The following is a 26,100-nucleotide window of genomic DNA, read 5'->3' on the forward strand; positions in this document are numbered from 1 at the left end:
CTACAAAAGCTTGTACTTCCAAATGAACCTGATAGACTACAATCTGATATTGTGTAATTGTTAAATTTGTCCCACTGATAAAGCATTATTATCAATGCAGCACATACCCTCTGCATCCTGTGTCCATTTTTGACTGCCTTTGAACTTCTCAAGAAGATTTATTTGGCTTAACCATTTTGGAAGATCTTCTTGCACATAGTTAAATAGTATTTACTTCCAACACAGCAGCCAGGAAAAACTTCCACAACAATTTGACAATCGGGAATTAAAATGAATTGATTAACAGTGTATTTGTAAAAATTAATCACTGCTTGCCAAACAGATTTTGCACCTGAAACCTTTGGTTTGTTCTAGAAGAAACATTAATAAGGAAATGGACTTTCTTTTATGCGTCAATGTTGATGAAGGATTCCTGTTGATTTCTCATGTACTAAGCTGTTGAAGTTCACTGAAGCACATGCAGCTGCAGCAGAAATAACTACTTGACATTTTGGCCAAATTCAGCGATAGATCAGTGAATTTAATACACTGTCATCGAAGATAGCCGTTATATAACAGGACACTCCAGAAGTGTACATTAACAAATGTTGCCAGTTATAAGGGAGTGATAATTCTCCACTGTGTGTGGATATAGGTGTGAATGAATAATGCAAAGTGAATAATTTATCCACTTTAAATGTAAACAAAGCATTCCTCTTGTTTACAAAAATCTGGTGCTGAAAGTGACAGAATTGCTGACACTGTGCTTTTCATCCCCATTCTCCACATTCATGTTCCATAAATCCTCTATTACAAAAGCTCAATAGAAAATGCATTCCATTGTACACAAGAGTGAATTCCACAGGGCTGCACCCTCAGCAATCCAATAGGGAACAACTGTGGCATACAGTCTTGACAGGTATTTTCTTTTATATCTCTGGACCTTTTCTGATTCACTTTGTTTGGTCCACAATTTGTGTTCATGATGTCTTTTTTTCTTCCTTTCTTGTGTCTTGTTTGTTACTTCTCATTCCTGATCTGTATAACTTCTTATCGTTTTCTGTTATGTTATTTTTGTTTTTGTTGTACTGTTAAGCTCTCTCTTAACAGTCTTTCTCTGTACCTCAGTACAGATTTGAATAAAGCACATGCTAGGAGCTGTAAAATACTATTCTTTCCAGCATGTTTTTAAAAGTAGCATACACAAATCTCCAACTTTTTATCACTTCCTTTAAACTTTTCTCTCCCAAACATATACAGTTGTCTTTTGTCCTCTTGCAATTTCTGGGTGGTTGAGATAAGGTGGGCCCAGTGGTTTTCTTATCCGTAATTATTTTGTGATAATAGGATCCCACCTGATATATTGGGCAAATCAGGTCCTGGAATGATGCCTGACTTAATAAACCAGAAGTTTTATTTTTCCTCTTCGTTTTCTCTCAAGGTGGATAACTGACCATATTCACAAGAAGCTGCTAACAAACAAACATAAAAGTTTATTACATTAAATGGAAAGACAAATTATATTACTGTTGTGGTTCTGTTCGCCGAGCTGGAAGTTTTTGCTGCAAATGTTTCGTTCCCTGGCTAGGGAACATCATCAGTGCTATTGGAGCCTCCTGTGAAGCGCTGCTTTGATGTTTCTTCCGGTATTTATAGTGGTTTGTTCTTGCCGCTTCCGGGTGTCAGTTTCAGCTGTAGTAGTTTGTATGTGGGGTCCAGGTCGATGTGTCTGTTGATGGATGTTCTTGCCGCTTCCGGGTGTCAGTTTCAGCTGTAGTGGTTTGTATATGGGGTCCAGGTCCATGTGTCTGTTAATGGAGTTTGTGGATGAATGCCATGCCTCTAGGAATTCCCTGGCTGTTCTCTGTCTGGCTTGTCCTATGATGGTAGTGTTTTCCCAGTCAAATTCATGTTCCTGGTTGTCTGAGTGTATGGCTACTAGGGATAGCTGGTCGTGTCGTTTTGTGGCTAGCTGATGTTCATGGATGCGGATTGTTAGCTGTCTTCCTGTTTGTCCTATATAGTGTTTTGTGCAGTCCTTGCATGGTATTTTGTAAACTACGTTAGTTTGGCTCGTGCTGGCTACTGGGTCCTTTGTTCTAGTGAGTTGTTGTCTGAGTGTGGAAGTTGGCTTGTGTGCTGTTATGAGTCCTAAGGGTCGCAGTAGTCTGGCTGTCAGTTCTGAGACGCTCCTGACGTATGGTAGTGTGGCTAGTCCTTTTGGTTGTGGCATGTCCTCGTTCCGTTATATTACATTATATTACACTAGATAAGGACTATTGGAACAAGCCCATCTCAAATATTCAAAAGAAATATCCATTCTTTTTATCCCAGCAATAACCTTAATTCAGTCAAACCTCAATGAACAGTCACTGCTGGTTCCATGCTAAGCCTCAAATGGCATCTTTTTAATTGGTTTGATTTCATCAAATTTCTGTATCTTCATCAGATGCAGTTTCTTTTCAGGTAGTATCTCTTTCTTGAGTTACACAAAACAAACTGTTAACTTAGCTCATTATCATTTAACATGGAATCCCTAAATTCATGTCTTCAACAGCTTTGTAGAATGTTTTCCCCTCTGACACCTCCATAGCCTTCTACTGAAGCTGTCTTCCCATGATTTTTAATAATCTCAGGACTTCTCTGCAGCCCTGTCTGCTTATAGACTACTAATAACAGCATATCTGCCGTAATGGTCCTCTTTTCTCTGCATGAATTGGCTTCTTGTCCCTTCTCCCTCTCTTTCTGGTAGCCCCAAAGTTCAGCAGTTTTACCAATTAGCAATTACCTCCTCAGATGGAATGCTGGTCATTTAGCTGAAATCATATGACTGCTTGTAAATGTTGTTTTGGACTCAATTTTCAAAATAATGTTCTGACTTTTAAAACACAGAGATCTTCACAGAGTTAAAAACTAAAAATCCCCAACTTTAGAACCCAAGTTCTGAAATAACAATAATCATGTATCTGGTTGGCATGGATGAGTCTGTTTCCGTGCTATACGTTTCTATGGTTCTATGATAATAATATATGAATGGTGACCGAACAATAGCTTACATTTTCCTGATAGTTTTGTTGCAACATGGCAGGTTTGATTTATAACTAGATTTGAGTGCATGAAATCTTTAACAATGTGAAAGTCAAGTCCCTAGAACACTTATTGAGTGTTCTGTGTAATCATCAATGTAATGATCAAGAGTTTTGGCGCCAATTGTGATCACCTTAGGTTTTCTGCTCTCTATTTATCCAAACAATGAGTGTAGCACCAGCATGCCTAATAAGCTCAAATTCACTTGAGTTCTGGAGGCTGGAAAAAGTGCTGTGAGACATTTAATGCATGAGATTTATTGGAGATTATGGGAATCTCACTCAATGGCTGGAAACCCTACAGACTCTCTTTAAGGGAACACTGCAAATCTAAGTTCTAAACAGTGGCACACCTTACCCAGGATCAGGGACCTAAGGTTGGAAGTCCTGCCTGCTGTCAGCTGCCAAAATCAGAGGCTAACAGCAGAAGATGGTGACTGCTGCAGGTTTGATACTAACCTGAGTCAGTATCATGAGATAGCTGACTTGAATTGAATTTATTGTCACGTGCACTGAGGCACAGTGAAAAGCTTTGTCTTGTGAGCAATACAGGCAGATCACAGAGTTAAGTAGCATAGATAGGTAAATAACAGGTAAACAGTGGCAAACCAGAACACAGGTACAGGTAAATGTTAAGAGTTTGTGAGTCCATTCAGTATTCTAACAATAGTAGCGCAGAAACGGTTTCGAAACCGGCTGGGGCGTGCGTTCAGGCTACTGTACCTTCTCCTCAATGGTAGAGGTTGTAGAAAAACATTGCCAGGATGGGATGGATGTTTGAGAATACTGGTAGCCTTTCCTTGACAATGGGACTGGTAGATGGATTCTATAGACAGGAGGTTGGCCTTTGTGTTTGTCCGGGCTGAGTTCACCACTCTCTGTAACCGTCCCTGATCTTGAATGGTAAAGTTGCTATACCAGCTAGTGATACATCCAGACAGAATGCTCTCAATGGCACACCTATAAAAATTGGCAAGGGTATTTGCCATTATACCAAATTTCGTCAGCTGCCTGAGGAAAAAAAGACATTGTTGGGCTTTTGTAACCAGTGCATCCACATGAAGAGTCCAAGCAAGCTTGTTATTGATGACCACTCCCAGGAGCTTGACACTCTCCACTTGTTCCACCTCTGGGCTGTTGATGTGTAGGGGGAGGGGCATGTGTAACATCCTGCCGACTTTATGAAGTACGTTAAGTTACAGGTGCAAAAACGAGCAAGGATTTGCAGTTGCTGGATATCTAAATTGAAAACAATATAAAAAAAGCTGTGAATACTCCACAGGTCAGACAACATCTGTGTGGAGAGAAACAATAGTTCACGTTTCAGGTCAGTCAAAACTCTGATAAAAAGGACGTTGACCTGAAAGATTAGGCAATTTTCCCTGATTCTGGCCTGGAAGGGCTGCCAGGGGCAGACAAATACTGAGAGACTGGATCAGGATTTTGGGAAAAATATATAGATAATTAGTATCCCTATTCAGAGCAGTTACTCCAGCCTGCTGGTTATTCACTGGGCAGGCTGCTCCTGTGTCCTCTAAAAAGGTGCTTTAATCCTTTTGATCCCTCTTTTAGAACAAATGGACTCAGGTTTCTTTCTTTAAACTTTTCTTCATGAGAGGTGTACCCATCAAAGATGATCCACCACTCAAACTTTACAACGAAAAACAATGGTTTGATGTTATTTCAATATAAACAAATTTCCAACCAGATGTTTACACAATAACTCACCCATGTCTCCATCCAACATTGTTCGCATATTCATTTCAGGTTAGTACCAATGATCCATGGTGTGGAGATGCTGGTGTTGGACTGGGGTGTACAACGTTAAAAATCACACAACACCAGCTTACAGTCCAAGAAGTTTATTTGGAAGTACTAGCTTTTGGAGTGCTGTTCCTGTGGTTGTCTACCTGATGAAGGAGCAGTGCTCTGAAAGCTAATGCCTCCACATAAACCTGTTGGACTATAACCTGGTGTTGCGTGATTTTTAACTAATTATCCAATCATATTCAAACTAATACATTTGATCATATTACCTTAACATGTTTTCATCTGCTTATTGCAAGCACGTACTTGTGATTATCAGAAAACCTGTACAGTCCTTCCTTCCCCATTCAGGAGTAATGGGCCAGCCAGAGGTATTTTTCTCCTTGGCTCCCCAGAACTTTAATTTGATGCTCAATTCTCTGAGAATGGCACCACATTGCCTCACCTGCTTGATACCCAATGTGCCTCAGGACAGCCTGCTGCTCCTGCTTGGGTTGTCAAACATCTAGAGCTATGGAAATCTAATTGGGCTAGCCTTGTCTACATCTGCAATCTTCAATAGGACGCCAACCTCAGGGACAACCACCCAGAAGACCAATCTGTGGTACATTCCTTAGCCAGTCCTACTCTTGACAAATATGAGGTCAGGGCCTCCTTCCCCGCCGCTCCCTCACAACCAGACGCCTGGAGGAAGAACGCCTCATCTTCCACCTCGGAACACTTCAACCCCAGGGCATCAATGTGGACTTCAACAGCTTCCTCATTTCCCCTTCCCCCACCTCACGCGAGTTCCAAACTTCCAGCTCAGCACAGTCCCCATGACTTGTCCGGACTTGTCCGACCTGCCTAGCTCCTTTTCTACCTATCCACTTCACCCTCTCCTCCCTGGCCTATCACCTTCATCCCCTCCCCCACTCACCCATTGTACTCTATGCTACTTTCCCCCCACCCCCACCCTCCCCTAGCTTATCTCTCCACGCTTCAGGCTCACTGCCTTTATTCCTGATGAAGGGCTTTTGCCCAAAACGTCGATTTTGCTGCTCGTTGGATGCTGCCTGAATTGCTGTGCTCTTCCAGCACCACTGATCCAAAATATGAGGTCAGGACCACTTGGTCCTGATATGGGGGTGCATTCTTTGGTAACACTGCTTCACAAACCTTGCACTGCTTTTCTCTCTACAGAGCATTTCCATTATTGTCTATTTTTATATTAAAAAGGAATCTTTGTTACCTTTCACGTACTTCAGTGAGAACACCTGGCCAACAAGACCAAATTGAGAGGAATGCTCTTTGTTTAACATTTTTCTAACCTGAATTACGCAGGCTTTCCTGTGTACAGTATGAATGGGACAATGTTTCTGCTATTTTTCACCATTGTTCATCATTAGTCACAATGTGCTGCTCACTCGAGGGTGAGAGATAATATCTCTCTCGAATCAACACTGCATTTATTTTCTGTCTGCCAAGCCAAGATCTATTCATAGAATAGAATCCCTACATTGTGGAAACAGGCCCTTCGGCCCAACAAGGCCACACTGACCCGCCGAAGAGTAATCCCCCCAGATGCATTCCTCCTCCCTATTATCCTACATTTCACCTGACATATGCACCTAACTTACACATCCCTGACACTATGAGCAATGTAGCAAGGCCAATTTATCTAAGCTGCACATCTTTGGACTGTGGGAGGAAACCAGAGCACCCAGAGGGCGCAGACACGGGGAGAATGGGCAAAGTGCACACAGACAGTCACCTGAGGCTGGAATCAAACCCGTGTCCCTGGTGCTGTGAGGCAGCAGTGCTAACCACTGAGCCACTGTGCCAACTGTCTATTATTTTAATTACCAAGATTTAGGATACACTTTCAAAAATTGTTAAGCTTTTTTTTCGCTTAGTCCAAAACTGCTTTCTAAACCCAACATCAAGACTTAGAGTAACTGCACATTGTCTTTCTCATATGGAGTGAAAACAAGGTCCTGTCTTTTTCACTCTCTGAAGGCAGAGTACAGCCCAAGGGTAATATACCCCTATAGAAACCTAATATCACCACTTCCATAGGCTCACGGTTTTCATGGAGTTTGAAAAACTCTGCAGATCTTTAAAAAATGGTGCCCAGACCAGGATGTGAAAATCCCACCCCTACTCCCAATTGGAGAAGAGTGGAGTGCATGATCCCATAGGAAGGAAACCCAAGCTCGACAGAGCCATTTGATCAGAGTGCTGAGTTATAACTTTGGAGATGCCGGTGTTGGACTGGGGCGTACAAAGTTAAAAATCACACAACACCAGGTTATAGTCCAACAGGTTTAATTGGAAGTACACTAGCTTTCGGAGCGATGCTCCTTCATCAGGTGATTGTGTGAAGGCCCTTATCCAATACCCACAGCAATGTGGTTGACTGTTAGCTGCTCTCTGAACAATTAGGAATAGGTAATAAATCCTGGCTTAGCCAGTGACATCCTCATCCCATGAATGAATAATTTTTAAAATTACTACAAGACACAATGGTATCACCGTCTTTAAGACTGCCTCCAAATGTGACTGCTGGGCCATGCAGATAGATTACAGTTAGCACAGCTGTTGCTATATCTGTCTGGGCACAGCAGCTCAAACTCATTCATGGGAATAAAACCTTTAAATATATATGAACGGCTCCAACATGGGTTTCATTGTCTCTGGAATAAAATTGAATTAAATTGAAAAACTTTGCACAGATCAGCCAAAGAAGGTTGAATAAAATATCATAGTCTATTCCAGCTAAGTAAATGTGAGCAACTTCAAATGTTTTAACTCATAAAGTCATTGAGATGTACAGCACGGAAGCAGACATTTCTGTATACCGAACTCATCCCTATACCCATCCAGATGCCTTTTAAATGGTGTAATTGTACCAGCCTCCACCACTTTCTCTGGCAGCTCATTCCATACACACACACCCTCTGTGTGAAAATGTTACCCCTTAGGTTCCTTTTAAATCTTGCCTTTCTCACTTTAAACCCATGCCCTCTAGTTTTGGACTCCCCCACTCCGAGAAAAAGACTTTGACTAATCTCCCTATCCACTCCCCTCATGATTTTATAAACCTCTATAAAGTCACCATCAACGATCCAGGGAAAACCGTCCCAGTCTATTCAATCTCTCCCTATAGCTCAAACCCTCCAACCCTGTCAACATCCTTGTAAATCTTTTCTGAACCCTTTCAAGTTTAACAACATATTTCCTATAGCAGAGAGACCAAAATTGAACACAGTATTCCAAAAATGGCCTAACTAATGTCCTGTACAGTTGCAACAAGTGTAAAAATAGTTATATCCCCTGGGCCGGATGAGACTTATCCTAGGATCCTCTCAGAAGCCAGGCAGGAGATTGCCACACCTTTGGCATTGATCTTAATGTTGTCATTATTACAGGAATAGTGCCAGAAGATGAGAGAATAGTGAATGTTGTTCTTCTATTCAAGAAGGGGAGTAGAGACAACCCGGGAAATTGTAGCCCTGTGAGCCTTACTTCAAAAGTATTGGAAAGAGTTATAAGAGAAAGGATTGTGATCATCTAGACAGGAATAAGTTGATTGGGGATAGTCAACATGGCTTTGTGAAGGGTAGTCATGCTTCACAAACCTTATTGAGTTCTTTGAGAAGGTGACCAAACAGGTGGATGGGGATAAAGCAGTTGATGTGTGTATATGGACTTCAGTAAGGCATTTGGTAAGGTTCCTCACAGTAGGCTATTGCACAAACTAGTGAGGCATGGGATTGTGGGTGATTTAACAGTTTGGATCAGAAATTGGCTAGCTGAAAGAAGCCAGAGGGTGGTGGTTGATGGGAAATGTTCACCCTGGAGTTCAGTTACTAGGGGGGTACTGCAAGGATCTATTTTGGGTCCACTGTTGTTTGTCATTTATATAGAATGATGGATTAGTAAATTTGCGGATGACACTAAGGCTAGTGAGAAAAGATGTTATAGGTTACAGAGGGACACAGATAAACTGCAGAGCTGGGCTGAGAGGTGGCAAATGGAGTTTAATGCAGAAAAGTGTGATGTGATTCCCTTTGGAAGGAGTAACAGGAATGCAGAGTACTGGGCTAATGGTAAGATTCTTGGTAGTCTAAATGAACAGAGGGATCTCGGTATCTGTGTACATAAATCCCTGAAAGTTGCCACCCAGGTTGATAGGATTTTTAAGAAGGCATATAGTGTGTTAGCTTTTATTGGTAGAGGGATTGAGTTTTGGAACCATGAGATCATGCTGCAGCTGTACAAAACTCTAGTGCGGCCACATTTGGAGTATTGCGTACAGTTCTGGTCACCGCATTATCGGAAGGACGTGGAAGCTTTGGAAAGGGTTCAGAGGAGATTTACTGAACTGTTGCCTGATATGGAGGGAAAGTCTTATGAGGAAAGGCTGAGGGACTTGAGGCTGAAATGATTCGAGGAAAGAAGGTTGAGAGGCAACTTAATGGAGGCACACAAGGTAATCAGAGGGTTAGATCGGTTGGACAGTGAATGTCTTTTTCCTCGGATGCTGATGGCTAACACAAGGGGACATAGCTATAAATTGAAAGATGATAGGTATAGGACAGACATTAGGGTAGTTTCTTTACTCAGAGAGTAGTAGGGGTGTGGAATGCACTGCCTGCAACAGGAGTAGACTTGCCAACTTTAAGGGCATTTAAATGGTCATTGGATCGGCATATGGACAAGAATGGAATAGTGTAGGTTAGATGGGCTTCAGGTTAGTTCCACAGTTCGGCGCAATGTCGAGGACTGAAGGGCCTGTATTGTGCTGTAATGTTCTATGTTCTATGTTCTAAAATGGCATTGCAACTCCTACACTGGATGCACTGACCAATAAAACAAGTGTACCAAGTTCCTTCTTCACTACCCTGTCTACGTATGACTCCACTTTCAAGGAACTGCGACAGCTAGTCCTTTCATGATGTTGCTGCTTTTAAGCAACAATTTTCTCATCCCTGCACTCAGTGTATAGCCCCTGCCACAACAACTTTGAAACATCCTCTCTGTGCGTAAAGAACCATTCCCCTACTATTTAGCTCTCAGTTCACAGGGGCTTCCTTTTCTGGAGCTGATCACTCTTTCTATCTCCTGAATCAAGTGAAGTATAAGCAGCAGAATGTGATAGTGAACAAGGCACTTGTTGACCTCAGCTGGAGTATTGTATGCGGTTCTGGGCACTGCTTTAAGGTATGTGAAAGAATTGGACAGAGTGCAGAAACGCTTTACATTAATGGTTCCAGAAATGAGAAACTTCAGTGATGAGGATAGATGGAAAAAGTTGGGACTGTTCACCTCGGAGAGAAGCAGGCCAAGAGGAGATTTGATCCAGGTTTTGAAAACCATGAGCGGGCTGTGCAGAGCAGATAAGGAGAAGCTGTTCCCGCTCATAAAAAAAGAACAGGAGAGCATAGATTTAAAGTGGTGTGCAAACGAAACAAGAATACTGTTAGAAAAATGTTAGAGAAGAATGGTGTTAAAAAGCACACAGATGTAGTTGAGGTGTGGAATGTGCTAGGAGAAAGTGAGGTCTGCAGATGCTGGAGATCAGAGTTGAAAATGTGTTGCTGGAAAAGCGCAGCAGGTCAGGCAGCATCCAAGGAGCAGGAAATTCGATGTTTCAGGCATAAGCCCTTCATCAGGAATCCTGATGAAGGGCTCTGGCCCGAAACGTCGAATTTCCTGCTCCTTGGATGCTGCCTAACCTGCTGTGCTTTTCCAGCAACACATTTTCAGCTGTGGAATGTGCTACCTGGAAGTATGGTGGAGGCAGACTCAACTAATACATTCATGAGGCATTGGATGATTATTTGGATTCAATGGTGTGCATGGATATGGAAAAAAGACAGGAAGTTTGCTCTTGGGAATAGAACTGGGCAGGCACGATGGGGCAAATGGCCTCCTTCTGTGCAGTTACAATTTTGTGATTTTGTGATTCACCTTGCTCCTTTCTTCCCATGGCCAGGATTTTTAACATGTCTTTCCATCAATCCTACCAAACAGCCAATGAGGCCCACACATTATTGCTGATACTAGCTGCCTTGAGCATTCATTGCATGGAGGTGGGGCTTCTGACCCTCACTTGGTCACCTCATGGAGCTGTCAGCCTCTGTGGTCCCAGTCACACCAGAAGCTGCGGTGATCAGACCCCAGAGGCTAAATCCCAGAGTGTGAGACCAGGTTTGTAGAGGCGGTTCCTGGCAGAGATGTGTTTAGTGGTTCTCAATGGAAAGACCCAAGGGGGACAGTGCAGCCAAAGGGAGGGAGCACCTGTAATTGGGTACTGGGGCTGGACTAACATTGGATGGAGGCTATTATTGAAGGTTCCACACCCCACCACTTCCCCATCTAATGCCCGAGCAGGAGCTAGCTTTCCAGGCTTCCCTCATCTCTGAAATACAACAGCCTGAAAATTGAGGCTGGTGGGGAAATAGTTCTTAACGGGTCATTAATCAGTTGCTTCAGGGCCTTAATCAACCAAAGCTGGCCAGGCCAGCCTAGACGTCACCTGTCCTACTGTGAAAGTGTGTGGGAGCCTGGGTGGGGAGGATATCTGGGGAATTTTATATCCTGCTCCAGCTGGCCTATCTACAAACTGAGCAAGAGAATCTGAGGTTCTGCATGCATTCCTTTGAAAACTTTTAACCTTTCTGAGAGCCGTTTCAAACTAGACGCACATAATATTTTTCCTCAGATGATCAAGGAGGCCTGGGCTTTGGCCTTGCAGTTCCAGTTGTAATTTTGATATTATTTTTCATGTTGCCAGTAGGTGAATCTGGTATTCTCATGTTTTCAGTGACTTCCCTTGATAGCAAATCGAAAGAGTAACTCTGCAGCCTGTTAAACTGTGTTGAGCCTGTCTTTAGCACAATGACAGTTCTGTCAAGGTGTCTTTAACGATATACCATTTTGTCTGGATCTCTGTGTGTCCCAGTTTCGTTCGGATGTAGTTGTTGCATACGTTCAATTATATATTTTGTAGATGAGAGAGGGTGAGGAATGGTTCTGGGGAAGAAGTTGTAAGATATTTTATACTTTCTCCAATGTCTCTGTCTCTCCTTAAGAACACACTGTGTGACACATTGTATTCTGGAACAGAATGATGATGTGGTAACCTCCTCAAAGCTCTCAATGATACAGTTATCACTGAATATGTGAACAATAAACGTTCCATAGTGACCATTTTTCCCTGTGGAAAGATGTCCATATCTGATTATCCTCTAGCCTTGACCGCACAACTGAGATTAGAAAGCCAACATTCAGGCAATTGTTGGAAAAAGCTTGCCCTATAACCGTTATGAGGTACAATGCATTAGTGTCTGAGAATGCTGTGGCCCAACACCAGTCCTCAGCATTTCAAGTGGAGAGATGTCGCTGCTTTGGCAGAAGAGAGATGGATACACAAAACCACAGTCAATCTTCCTGTACAGAAGTATTGACCTAATCCCACTCGCATTGCAAATAACGCCATTTGTCACCCCACTGCCTGATGCTGTCTATATCTGTCTGTAGTGATTCAGTAGCTATTTATTTTTTAGATGAGGAGTTAATCACTCTGTAGACGATGTTGTTCTCTGAAAAATGACTAACATCAGTATTGATGTCTTCCCCCAGGTCACTGATTAAGACAAATGAACAGTCAAAGAAGTATGCACACTTTACTAGAGAATCAGTGTACTGAACGTATGAGAGAATGGTAACTATAGCTAAGAGCAGAAATAGGCAGACATAGAACGTGTTGAGTTTGTCATTACTCTCATGCAGCTCATGTAGACTCAACCTGAGCGAGGTTGAGACAATGGATTGGTCCTCTCTTTACTTAAATTTGTTTGATTTTGGAATGTAGGCAACACCTCAAAAACTACATTTTCTCATCTTCTGGTTGTCCCTTCACATTCTCAGCCCTTTTACCAAGTTTGAGTCTGTCTTCATCTAACTTTTGCAATTTCCCAGCCTAGTCTTTACTTTGGCTGACCTATGTTTTCCGAGTTCGGGATATACATTAGGAAGAGGTTAACCATCTGCCAAGCAATGCAGCAAGTGGCGTGATACCCAATATAGGGTGGATCCTACATCCCTGGCTCCTGGAAGCTGGGTGTATAACTGGCATTCAGTGCATCTACTGAAAGTAAGCATATCTGTCGTGTCCATGGCATGTACAAGGTACGTTTGGAGAGACAATATTTGGGAAAAGCCATAGCTCAGAAGGCAAAAGTAAGTCTTTAGAATTTACCACCACCCCCTCTCCTACCATTATAAATGCTAATGGGGGGACTCTGAAGGTCAGGGGTGGAACTCTTGGATGTCATTGCAATTTGTGGCCTCCTCAGGGTAGCCCTTTATCCAAGTTATGCTCAATGCGGCAATCAATGTCTCATTCATGATTGCCATTTAGTGCAGAATTGATCTCACTGCAAAGGAGAACTTAACACAACTAGGATTGCCTATTATTTGCCATTCATTTGTGATCTATTAAAAAGAAAATGCGTGTGAAGCTAGATCAGTTGGATCCTGTGATTTCTGAAGATGAAACCATCAGTAGATGATAAACAACACGCTGTTGCTAGAAGCACCTCTTTAGAAACACCAATTTAAAACATTTTAGAAGTGCCTGATTACATTTCTAATGGGAGAGAGCTTGAAACCTGCCCTTAGAATTGACAGTAAGCATGTCAACATCTGTTCTTTGGCCCATCAAATCAAATTATAGATTCACCCTCACTCAATACTGGGTCATTAAAAATAATCTCGCTGACAGCTCACGTGTAAGGATTGTCCCAGGTTGTGACAGCCAGAATCGAGATGGCAGCTTGGGCTGGATGCTAAGAATCTTGTTAATTTCCAATCCATATGCAGAGGCAGCTGCCAATTTCCAACTGATGCAACTCGCTGTGCCTGCAAGGCACATCACTGGTTTGACAGCACTAAGAGAACACAGCTCAGCACAATCTGATTTCTCTTCATACAATCATAGGATCTCACACACACACACACACACACACACACACACACATACACAGCATTGTGTCAGTACTGGCTCTTTGAGAAAGCGATCAAATATAGGCCTCTGCAATCCAATTGACCTTTGGAAGTTCCAGTAGAACCTGATCCACCATCCTTTCTGTGGTATACACTTCACATCTTCACAATGTGTTGTGACAAAATTCCCAATTTCCATTCTGGTTCATCTTCCAATTAATTTAAACCTGTGGCCTCCAGTCATTCACGTTCTTGCCAGAGGAAATTGTTTCTCTCTGTTTGCTTGACCATAACCATCACAATTTGGAGTCCTTCAATCGGATCTCCTCTTGCGCATTTAGAATCATAGAGATGTACAGCACGGAAACAGCTTTGGATCAACTGGTCCATGCCAACTAGAGATTCTAGTCCCATTTGCCAGCATTTGGCCCACATCCCTCCAAACCCTTCCTATTCACATTCCCATCCAGATGGGAATTTCTGTTCGAAGGAGATCAATCCCAGCTTCTGTCAACCCTTCCTCATAATGAAGTCCTCCAGCTTCTTCCTTTATTCTTTTAGTAAAGGGGGACTTTGAGCACAGTGGAATTCAGCCTTGCAGTAACTAAATGAATATTTATTTCAACCATTTTGCATTTGTCAATGTCAGGCCACCTGCACTAAAGCTGATAATATTTCTCCTGTTTATCTGTCTGGTTGTACTTATTAAGCATTGCAATTGAAGCAGTGCCAGCGAAAGCAGTGTGACAATTGATGAGTAAAAGCTTTGGTTTCATTCAGCTGTTGAAAATGAGCAGTCTGCTGGCACACCTCTTTTGAAAGAAAGTCTTCAAGCCGGCTGGAGCATCAGAAAATTGCACGTCTGCTGCTTAAGGGCAAATTCTCCGCAAAATTCACTGGCAATGAAACCGATGTACATCAGGTACATGACTCTATCAAAGAGCCACAGACCTGACTTCTGAAACAAAGCCAGAAGTATGGAAAACTGAATCTAAATGTTAATCAACTTTTGTGTGGTTAATGCACATGTTGAAGTCCCATGTGCAAGCCATTCACTTTTGACGAAATTGTAACTTGTCTGCTCACTTCCGAAGTACTGATTGAGTTGCTGAAGGTTTGCACCATTTTTTGGCTCAGAAATTCTTGTGTATGCAGACCCTTCCCCCTCCTTCAGTTATTAGAACTTTCTTCTTCTGTCTTGTTTCCAGCAAAATAAATCATTCAAATAAAATTTCAGCATGTCCACCAAACTCAGAGATAGGCAAGGGAATCTTGCAAGCATCAAAACTTAAAACAGCTGCAGTCAAACTTAAAGGGATTTGCTTGTGTCACAACTGTGCCATTCCAATATTGTTCATTTTTAAGTGAAAAACAGTTAAAAGAACATTTCTGCTTTAAAATCTGTAATTTGAAAAGCAAACATCTAAGTTAAGCTTCAGAAGTCCTTTCAAGATGTAAGTCACAGCAAACGACTGTCTGTTGCATTGAGGTGGTTCAAAGTCTACTGAGATGTCTTATCTGAACATCAAGTACAAAAGGAGACATTTAGAATTAAATTAACCTTTGGTCAATGCAATGAGTCCTTCTGAGGGTGTGAGAATTAAAATCTTCCAGTAGAACAAGAGACCGGAAAAGATTTCAAGATAATTAAATTCTTTTCCCGGTGGATCAATGGCTCATTTGAAAATAACATTGCAGCCATTTTGCTTTGGTTCTGATAAAGACAGTTTGGGAAAACCATTTTCTGCAGACCCCTCAGGAAGATCTCTGAGAAACAAGATCAGAGAGCGCGGGTTCTTAGCCGGCGAGAGCACAAGAAAGTGAGGAATTCAGAAACCAACTGCTGTCTCAATGAAAGAGTCCAGACAACCTGCAAATATTGTAACTGCAGATCTAATGAAGAACAAGAAATCAAATTTTCCTCCCCCAGATTCGCCTGGCCTGATGAGTCTATCTGCACAAACAAACACTGACTATTTGACTACAGATGCCATCACAGCTACTTTATCTGACATTAATTGTCAGTCTCTTAGCTTTAGAATGAGAAACCTTTCAGCTACAGGCTGATCTTAGAGACTGATCTTGCATGTTTATAAGTATCCTCTATCAGTACCTACCTTAAACGTTTGTTTATGTTTGTATTGGCAAATATCCTTTTCACTTAACTAACCAATGAACTAACCATCTTGTTGAAAACTTAAGCTTTACTGTTACTTAGTTTTAAGTTGAAACATGATAAAGGGGTTATATAGGAGCATTTTTGTTCCTGGAACCCCTTTTGGAAATGCCTGAAATTGCTGTGATAGCTGGGGGTGAAGTTATGTGCCCAAATAGGGAATTAAAAGGATGAAGACTCAATTTATTTACAGGAGTTTTTGCAGTGCAAGGGCACATTGAAGATGGGGCGGCTGGAAGAAAGAAATGTTAGACAACATAAGGAGACTGAAGAAGGAGTTACTGGGCAAGTGGTTGTAGAACCATTAAAAAAAAGACTGCTTTAAATCAGAAACAAACACAGAAATTGTTGGAGAAATTGAGCAGATCTGGCAGCACCTATGAAGAAAAATCAGAGTTAACGTTTCGGGTCCGGGGACACTTCCCTCAGAACCATGTTTTTGGTGTGGAACCATTCTTGTTTTAAACTTGGTGAAATGAAGAAATTGGTTGAGGCATTGCCTGAATATTATCCTGCAAGTTAATTTGAAACCAGCACAAATATTGCAGGTTTTTAAAAGAAATTGCAGAAGCAGACGACAAACACGTAAAATTTTTAAAAAGCTGGCAAATAGACCACTAAAACAATAAAATCAACTGGGATAGATTAGGGTGTTCAACTTGCAGCCTTGGCAATTTATATGTAAAATATCCTGAACTAGTCAGGTCCTATTTTTGCTTATGTTTCTTCTTGACTGATTCATCAAAAGATTTGGAAAGGGCTGTGTTTATGCCATTGCTCCCTGATGTGCAAATATCATGTCAAAACCTCATGCATCAGTTAATATAATAGGAACATGAATTTAACTTGCGACCTTCCTATCTCCCGGCCTTCCTGATAATCCTTAAAATCTATCTCTTTGACACACATTTGTTCATATCTGATTCTTTTGTCATGTGATTTCATGCCAACAACCATGAGTTTGGGTTAAAGACTGTTGGAGGACAAGGCATAGTAAAGAACTGTCTCTAGCCTTAAGCTTCTTTAGTACTCTGTTTATTGTATATTAATACTAGATACACTTACGTACTGTAACCTGTAATATGCCAGGCTCTAATCATGATGTTATTGAATGGTTTTGTACATCCACTCTCTTCAAATGCCCTGAACTCTGTCTACGCTCTGGTATTGCCTCCATCTTTTTTTTTTATTTATTCATTTGTGGGACGTGGGCTGGCCAGCATTTATTGCCTGTCCCTAGTTGACCTTGAGAAGGTGGTGGTGAGCTCCCTTCTTGAACTCACTGTACTCCACCTGGTGTGGGTTGACCCGCAATGCCATTAGGGAGAGTATTCCAGGATTTTGACCCAGCCACAGTGAAGGAACAGTGACATATTTCCAAGTCAGGGTGGCGAGTGGCTTAGAGGGGAACTGGAAGGTGGTGGTGTTCCCATGTGTCTACTGCCCTTGTCCTTATTGATAGAAGTGATTGTGGGTTTGAAAGGTGCTATCTGAGAATATTTGGTGATTTTTTGCTGTGCATCATCATCCTAGAGGTGGGTATTCTCTAGTTTTGATTTATCCTGAGTTTGCTGGTTAGCCTTTGACCCTGACCTTTCATTTGTCTCCACGTCAGAGAGTTGATTTTTTTCACCTTTAATTCAGAAGAAAGTGAAATATTTCACTTTTCTTCATATTCAGTGCAGCAAGTGTTTCTTGAATGATCTATGGCAGCTTGTCTTTCTAATGCCTCACTGATACCATGGATTGTGATGAGTGTATGAGGTCACAGCATGCTGTTATATCTGCAGTTACTGCTCCAGGAGTGTGTACAATATAAAACACTGCAACCTCCAGTGGAATTGATTGTAGCTCCAGTCTAGTCCTATTGATCCTGCTCATGGAAATGATGAACCGTTGCATGTTCAAATTTTCACATTCATAGGTTCCTCATGGTTTGCTGTGTCCGTGAGAATGTGTGTGTATATTTTATTAAAGCATTTATAAACACTGTAAGTTGGCACTTGCCCCTCAATTAACCTTTGGTACCAGCTTTCTGAGGACAAATTATTTTAATTGTCAGAAACACTTTCGGTTGTTGTGATGACATGGATGTTATCCACAAGACTGATGGTGTGAAACATGTGCTTGCCTCTTTTTATCTAACTAAGCACATTATCAGATTCTAGATTGTCAGTCATTTTGTGTTTATGCCTTTGGTGGGAGACCAGATGGTCTCCACTCTAGCTTGAAGGCAATCTTTGTGTGCGGTCTGTTTGGGCCAGTGCCCAGCTCTTTGTACCTACATCAGCCTTTGCTCTGGTGCGTTGTCTTTGCCAATGGCCACATGCCTTGCAAAATTGTTTGAGAGCTGGGTATGCAGATGGCTATACCTTCTATGTGTCTCGTTATGTCTGCGTATTCTCGCAATTGCCTGAACTGATGAATTTGCTCTTTAGTCCTGTAAGCTACATCAACCTGCAAGGATTGGTTTGTACTTATGATCATCCTTCAGTAGCTGTTCAATGGTTTCAGTCATTGATTGTCTCACAAATGTGTCTGAGAATCTTCCACAGATGTGGTAACTTATTCAACAATATATTTTGTGACAAAAAATAGCAATTGCTGGAGAATCTCGGCAGGTGTATCAGCATCTGTGGAGAGAGAAAGCAGAGTTAACACCTCTTTAGAACCATTCAAACCTGGTGAGTTTTTCCAGCGATTTCTGTTTTCCTTTCTGATTTCCAGCTTTCACAGTTCTTTGATTCTTTTTGCCAGCTCCCATCTGAAAAGTCCCATGATGAAACTTTTTCTCTACATCTGCTCTCAAAATGGTTGGCTTTTATAAAAATGGCATGAATTCTAGACAATAAATCCAGGAGCTTAATGTGACACCAAATTTGCCTTAATATGGTCCATATCTTTCAGGGTTCTTTTCACAAAAATATATTTTGGGATATTTCAGCTGTTTCTCCTGACATGATAAATCCATCTTGATCTTTGTTTTCAATTAATACTTAAATACCTTGCTTTTCTGCATTGGGCACTCCTTAATCTGGAAATCATTGCTTTGACTGTTGGCTAAGCAGTTTGAATTCTGTTAGGAAGTCTGCTGTGTCCCAGTTTTAACTAGAGAATATTGTGGACAATCTGACAAGGTACCTTTGACCTTCTCTTGCATGTTGTTGATCTGGCACAAGCCTTTTTTCATAGAATCATAGAACATAGAACATAGCAACGTATAGCACAGAACAGGCCATTTGTCCTATGATGTTGTGCCGAGGTTTAATCCTAACATAAAATATAATAACTTAACCTACGCACCCCTCAACTCACTGCTATCCATGTGTTAGTGAGGCGTTTAAATGTCCCCAATGACTCTGCTTCCACCACCACAGTGCATTCACAACTCTCTGCATAAAGAACCTACCTCTGACGTCTCCTCCATACCTTTCTCCTAATATCTTAAAACAACAACCCCTCGTACCACTTAATCCTGCCTTGGGGAAACGTCTCTGGCTATTGACTCTATCTATTCCTCTCATTATCTTGTACACCTTGATTAGGTCTCCTCTCTTCCTCCTTCTCTCCAGACAGAGAAGTCCGAGCTTATTCAACCTTTCTTCATAAGGCAAGCCCTCCAGTCCAGGCAGCATCCTGGTAAACCTTCTTTGCACCCTCTCCAAAGCCTCTGTATCTTTCCTATAGTAGGGTGACCAGAACTGGTCACAATATTCCAAGTGTGGCCTCACTAAGGACTTGTAGACCAGGGTCTCATAGAATCCCTACAGTGTGGAAACAGGCCTTTTGGCCCAACAAGTTCACTCCGTCAGTCTGAAGACTAACCCACCCAGACCCATTCCCTATCCTATATTTACCCCTGACTAATGCACCTAACCTACACATGCCTGAACACTATGGGCAATTTAACATGGCCAATTTCCCGAACCTGCACAACTTTGGATTGTGGGAGGAAACCGGAGCACCCGGAGGAAACCCACGCAGACATAGAGAGATGTTGCAAACTCCACACAGACAGTCGCCTGAGGTTGGAATCGCACCCTGGCCCCTGGTGCTGTGAGGCAGCAGTGCTAACCATTGAGCCACCATACTGCCCCTTTTCTCACGTGAGTTAAACTGGCATCTTTATAGAAATTTGTTTGCTTACCAGCATGATGTGTTAACAACACTCTCCAATGGAGAAAGTGAGGACTGCAGATGCTGGAGATCAGAGCTGAAAATGTGTTGCTGGAAAAACGCAGCAGGTCAGGCAGCATCTGAGGAGCAGGAGAATCGACGTTTCGGGCATAAGCCCTTCTTCTTCATTTCTGAAGAAGGGCTCATGCCCGAAACGTCGATTCTCCTGCTCCTTGGATGCTGCCTGACCTGCTGCGCTTTTCCAGCAACACATTTGCAACACTCTCCAATGGTCTCATTAACAAAGAGATCAAGGTTTTTCTCATGCAGTTTAGTGCAATCCAAAACAGTTCTTTTCTGTACCTGCACACTCGCATGCTGACTGACTGTTCACAAGTGATATACTTCGCTGTGAGGCTTTCAACTGCTGTTCATCATGTCACCTCAATGATAATGATCTAGCAATCATTTGGCCATCAGAGATTGTTCAATTCTGTGGGTTAGTTTAATATAGTAAAGGCATCACAAGTTATGAGGTAGACATTACAGCTAACTGACTGATTTCCAAGGGTATAGCTTGAAGACTCACAGGCAACTAACTGACAGCCAGAGCCACAACACAGCACACAGAGTCCTTAAATGTGAACTCATTTAAAGACAAGGCACACATTCCTCAATTATTGCCCCTCCACTGAGGGCAAAAGAAAATTGATTAACTGGTTATTAATTTCATTGCTTGTTGTGGCCTATCCTTTACCTGATCGGCAAATCATTTTAAATCATGTATGAAGTAAGGCAAAGAGTAAGTCGCCATCGTCCCATTGGGATGCTCTCTCTTACGAGAGAGAGAGAGATGACTGATGGTGGTTAATCTGAATGTCTCCATGCCTCAGGACAAGGAAAGGTTGAGAAGGCAGGACTTTCATGGTCACCTCAGCAGGTTTGCGATTGAACCTGTGTTGTTGGTGTCAATCTGAGTCGCAAGCTATTCAGCCAACTGAGCTAAGTATCTGAAATACTTTGGGATGATGAACTGCAATAGGCTCAGTAACTATATTTACTGAATGCCTCCAACCGCTGGGCGGCACGGTGGCACAGTGGTTAGCACTGCTGTTTCACAGCGCCAGTGACCCGGGTTCAATTCCCGCCTCAGGTGACTGACTGTGTGGAGTTTGCACGTTCTCCCTGTGTCTGCGTGGGTTTCCTCCGGGTGCTCTGGTGTGTCATTCAGGGTGCCTGAAGAGTTCATCCTGTATCCCATTATACATAAGCAGATGAATATGTGCCATGCACCTACATTGCATTTTAAGTTTGCATCTTTGGGTTCACAACATTAAATATTAATTTAACAATGCAGTTTGAAGTGGCAATGAATTATATAGGTTATGCTATTGGCAATTGTAAAACACTTAGGAAACTCACCATTGGGCGACTGTCTGCATAGAGTTTGCACATTCTCTCTGTGTCTGTGCAGGTTTCCTCTGGGTGCTCTGGTTTCCTCCCACAATCCAAAGATGTACAGGTTAGGTGGATTGGCCATGCTACATTGCCCATAGTGTCCAAGGATGTGCAGGCTCGGTGGATTAGCCATGGAAATGTAAGCTTACAGAGATAGGGTAGAGGGCTGGGTCTGGGTGGGATGCTGTTTGGACGGTTGGTGTGGACCTGATGGGCCAAATGGCCTGCTTCCATACTGTGTGAAGTCTATGGATTCTATGGTCTAAATGTTGGCAAAGTCTCTGTTTAATTGGGTGAGAGATAGTAAATTGCAGGATGCAAACTTTTCTCGGTACTATGAATTTCTGGATTAATTCACCTACATTCTGATCTCTTTTGATTGCTTGTTTTGTTTTGATGTGTCTGACATGTGCTGACAAGTAGACATTTTAGTTCTTCTGTGGGAAGGCCACACTGGAATAAAAAAATAGCGGCTGATGAACACATGGACGCTTGTTCATTCAATCCTTTTCCTTCCTCCCCAATCCTTTCTTGCCAGAAACATCTCTCTCCAAACCAACATCCTAAAATGAAGGTTCTCGGCCTTAATTGTTAATCCATGTTTCAGCTGTATTCTCCCAAAAACAATAAAGTCTCCCCTTTAAGTACCATATTCAATACTTAAGTGTCGTTACTGTGCATTATGTCTTCACTCCCTCATATGCTATGACAGCAGCAAGCTTTCAGCAGAAGGTCCAATCCTAGGTGAGAGTTGCCTGTGAATACATAAAGAAGTTGGCTTGGCAAACTCATTCAAAGAGAGCCCAGTTCCCTTCATATCAGAAGGCATTGACTTTGCTGCTTTGTGAGCCCACTGCTTTACCATTAGGATTGAAAAGTCAACCTTGCTGTGTTTATGTCGCGTAGGTAGACTTATCAATGAGTCCCTCTGACACTGAGTATCCCGCAACAATAGCACAGCTTACTGTGAACACCCACTCAAAGCTCAGTGTTCATGTAGAGATGTGTACATGAATACATTCATAATCCAAAGAAGACTGTAATCATTGCTTCCTCTTTGGGTTGGTGTGATGAGAATGGTGTTTGGTGCCTTGTTTTAGATGATTCTACAATAATCTAGGTACATTTTAACAGCAAATAACATGCTAACACCAAATTGATCAACCTGTGTCTCTTCCACAAGATCTCTGTTGGTCATGTGATGTTACATTATCAGTACATAGAGTCATACAGATGTACAGCATGGAAACAGACCCTTCAATTCAACCCATCCATGCCGACCAAATATCCCACCTGCCAGCACCTGGCCCATATCCCTCCAAACCCTTCCTATTCATATACCCATCCAAATGCCTCTTACATGTTGCAATTGTACCAGCCTCCACCACTTCCTCTGGCAGCTCATTCCATACACGTACCACCCTCTGTGTGGAAAAGTTGCCTCTTAAGTCTCTTTTATATCTTTCCCCTCTCACTCTAAACCAATGCCCTCTAGTTCTGGACTCCCCGACCCCAGGGAAAAGACTTTGCCTATTTATCCTATCCATGCCCCTCATAATTTTGTAAACCTTTATAAGGTCACCCCTCAGCCTCCGACGCTCCAGGGAAAACAGCCCCAGCGTGTTCAGCCTCTCCCTATGATCCCATGTTGAACCGTTACTGATAGAATCCTTTCCCTTGTGCTGTGAAAGTAATGAATGATATGGCAGGATCTTCTGAATCCAGACCTCTGGATTGCCTTTGTCTGTGTATTCCTTTGACTCTGTGGATGAAGTTGAGAGAGACTAGTGCAACAAAGGCCAAACACTATGGTCATTGGATATGAGAAACAAAATAAGAGGCAGCTGGGTTGCTCAGAAGATCTGGCAGCATTTATGGAGTGAAAACACAGTTAACCTTGCACATAATCTTCAAACTTTGAAGGAAAATATTTGTAACCATCATTCAAATTGAAGAGGAAGAGAATTAGCTGCAGGATGAGACCACATGGGCTGTCCAGCCTGCTCCATTATTCAATACAATAATGGCTGATCTTGGGCATCAACTCCGCTTTTAGCCCACTCCCCATTCCCCCGATTCGCCAAATGACCAAAAATCTATCTACGCACAGCCTTAAATACATTTGATATTGGAACGTCTACAACCTGTTAGGATGTAGAATTCCAAAGAGTCACTGTCTTTTGAGAGAAAAACATTTTGCTCATCTCAGTTTGAAATGATTGGCCCAATACTCTGAGATTGTGTCCTCATGTTCTACAGTTTTTAGCCATGGGTAAACACCTCTTGTTATTTACCGAGGCAAGCCCTTTCTTAAATGTTTCAATGAGGTCACCACCTATTCTAAATGTTAGAGATTACAGACCCAATTTTCCCAGCCCTTCAACCTTCTCATTCCTTAATGAACCCATACAGCAGAGTTCCTAAATATCCCAGGATAGCTCCTTTCTTAAACACGGACTCCAAAACTGCACACTATATTCTAGATTTAATTTTATCAAAGCCCTGTAGAGGTGCATGACTTCTTTATCCTCTTGTCCCTTGCAATAAAAGCCAACATTTCATTTGCTGTCTTAATTGCTTCCGACACTTGCATTTAGTATTCCTTGTATAAAAATGTTTAAGTCTCTGTGAACGAATTCTGAGCATATTCTTAAGTGACATGGGCTGGAAAATCAACACGATTCCCAGAATATTGCACATGGGCTGTGATGTACTGTCATTGTTTTTTGAATCTTGTTGAAAACACATTTAACTTTCTTCTTCTTCTTCTCCTCAGCCAAATCTCCTCATTTCCGTCGCCTGCAAAATGTGGAAGTTAATGCTGGGCAGAATGCGACTTTCCAATGTATGGCCAATGGACAGACCACTTTCTCTGACAAACTGTGGCTACAGGTAAAAAAGAATTAAATGATATTGACAGTCACTTGGTAGCACAGACCTCTGATATTGCTGAACAGGAGACATGCTGTCAAAGCTTATCCCCTTGCATACACCATGAGCAATGCAAGAATATCACATTTTAAAGGAACAGCAACTTAGACTGCAGGTGAAAGTTGGCACAGAATGGTTGGCAAACAGAATAATTGGACAACACAATGGCATGGAAAATACAACAGGGAGCAGTTGTACCAATGCTTTTATTTGATTGAAAAGGTGCAATGTCTGGACAAATTCCCTTTGCCTGGTGGTCTTCGCATATAACTTTATGTTATTTCTAGCAAACGCAAGTGAGTCACATTGCAAGCTTGACTAACAAACATTGGTTTAATCTTAAGTTGATGGTTAGCATAACTCTTCGCACATTTGGGAATGTTCTGTAAATATTGTCCAAGCACAAGAATTGCATCTAATTCTGGGCACGTTGCTCTGAGTTTTCCAAGCATGGGCTGGCTAAGTCAGCACACTGCTTGGTGAGAACAGCCAAAGAAACATGTTGTTTGATATGAGCTGCTGGTCATTGGGATGTATGTGCTTATGTAGGTTCTGTGTATGAACGATACAATCCACTCCAATAGAGTCTTGGGTCATAGAGATGTACAGTACGGAAACAGATCCTTCGGTCCAACTTGTCCATGCAGACATTCCAACCTAATCTAGTTCCATTTGCCAGCACCTGGCCCATATCCCTCCAAACCCTTCCTATTCATATACCAGTTCAGATGTCTTTTAAATATTGCAATTGTACCAGCCTCCACCACTTCCACTGGCAACTCATTCCATACACATACCACCCTCTGTGTGAAAAAGTTGCCCCTTAGGTCCCTTTTATTTCTTTCCCCTCTCCCCTAAACCTATGCCCTCTAGTTCTGGACTCCCCATCCCTGGGAAAAGACTTTGTTTATTTATCCTATCCATGCCCCTCATGATTTTATAAACCTCTATAAGGTCATCGTTCAGCCTCTGATGCTCCAGGAAAAAACACTTTTTAAATAGGATAGAAATGCTTTCTCTTTATGAATATAATCAATTTGCTTTTTGGCAGTGACTTCAAGATTTTAATGGCTCAGTGATCAAGTGATTCTTATTCCTTCAAGGGCCTTTCCTAAACAAAAAAAGGCACATTGTGATATGTCTCAAGGTCAATATATCAGTAAATCTATAAGAGATATGATGACGATATCAACACCATATCATAGCATGTGACCAGAGGATATAAAAGTATCATATGCCTCCTTACTCCAGGATTACTCACTACTGGACACTTGCTCCTTTTTGTAATCTATTTGCTGAATATTAGTCCATGCACTATTCCATGTGATATGTTCTCATTGGAAAGAAGAAGGCTGAGAGGGGATTTGACAGAGACATACAAGATGATCAGAGGATTAGATAGGGTAGACAGTGAGAGTCTTTTTCCTAGGATGATGACGTCAGCTTGTATGAGGGGGCATAACTACAATTTGAGGGGTGATCGATTTAAGACAGATGTCAGAGGCAGGTTCTTTACTCAGAGAATGGTAAGGGTGTGGAATGCCCTACATGCTAATTAACTCAGCCACATAAGGGAGATTTAAACAATCCTTG

At 42.0% G+C, this 26,100-nt stretch overlaps 1 protein-coding gene across 5 annotated transcripts in view; it reads left to right on the plus strand.

Annotated features, from left to right (window-relative positions):
* LOC132815087 (receptor-type tyrosine-protein phosphatase mu-like) overlaps window positions 1-26,100 on the plus strand; it is an 888,844-nt gene that overhangs the window by 313,343 nt on the left and 549,401 nt on the right. For all 5 annotated transcript variants that reach the window (XM_060823829.1, XM_060823832.1, XM_060823830.1 and 2 more), the window contains exon 5: window positions 24,353-24,468. In XM_060823829.1, the coding sequence (XP_060679812.1) occupies window positions 24,353-24,468 (116 nt within the window). The remainder of the gene's footprint in view (window positions 1-24,352; window positions 24,469-26,100) is intronic.

This window comes from Hemiscyllium ocellatum, chromosome 4 (genome assembly GCF_020745735.1).
Source record: "Hemiscyllium ocellatum isolate sHemOce1 chromosome 4, sHemOce1.pat.X.cur, whole genome shotgun sequence".
NCBI lineage: Eukaryota > Metazoa > Chordata > Chondrichthyes > Orectolobiformes > Hemiscylliidae > Hemiscyllium > Hemiscyllium ocellatum.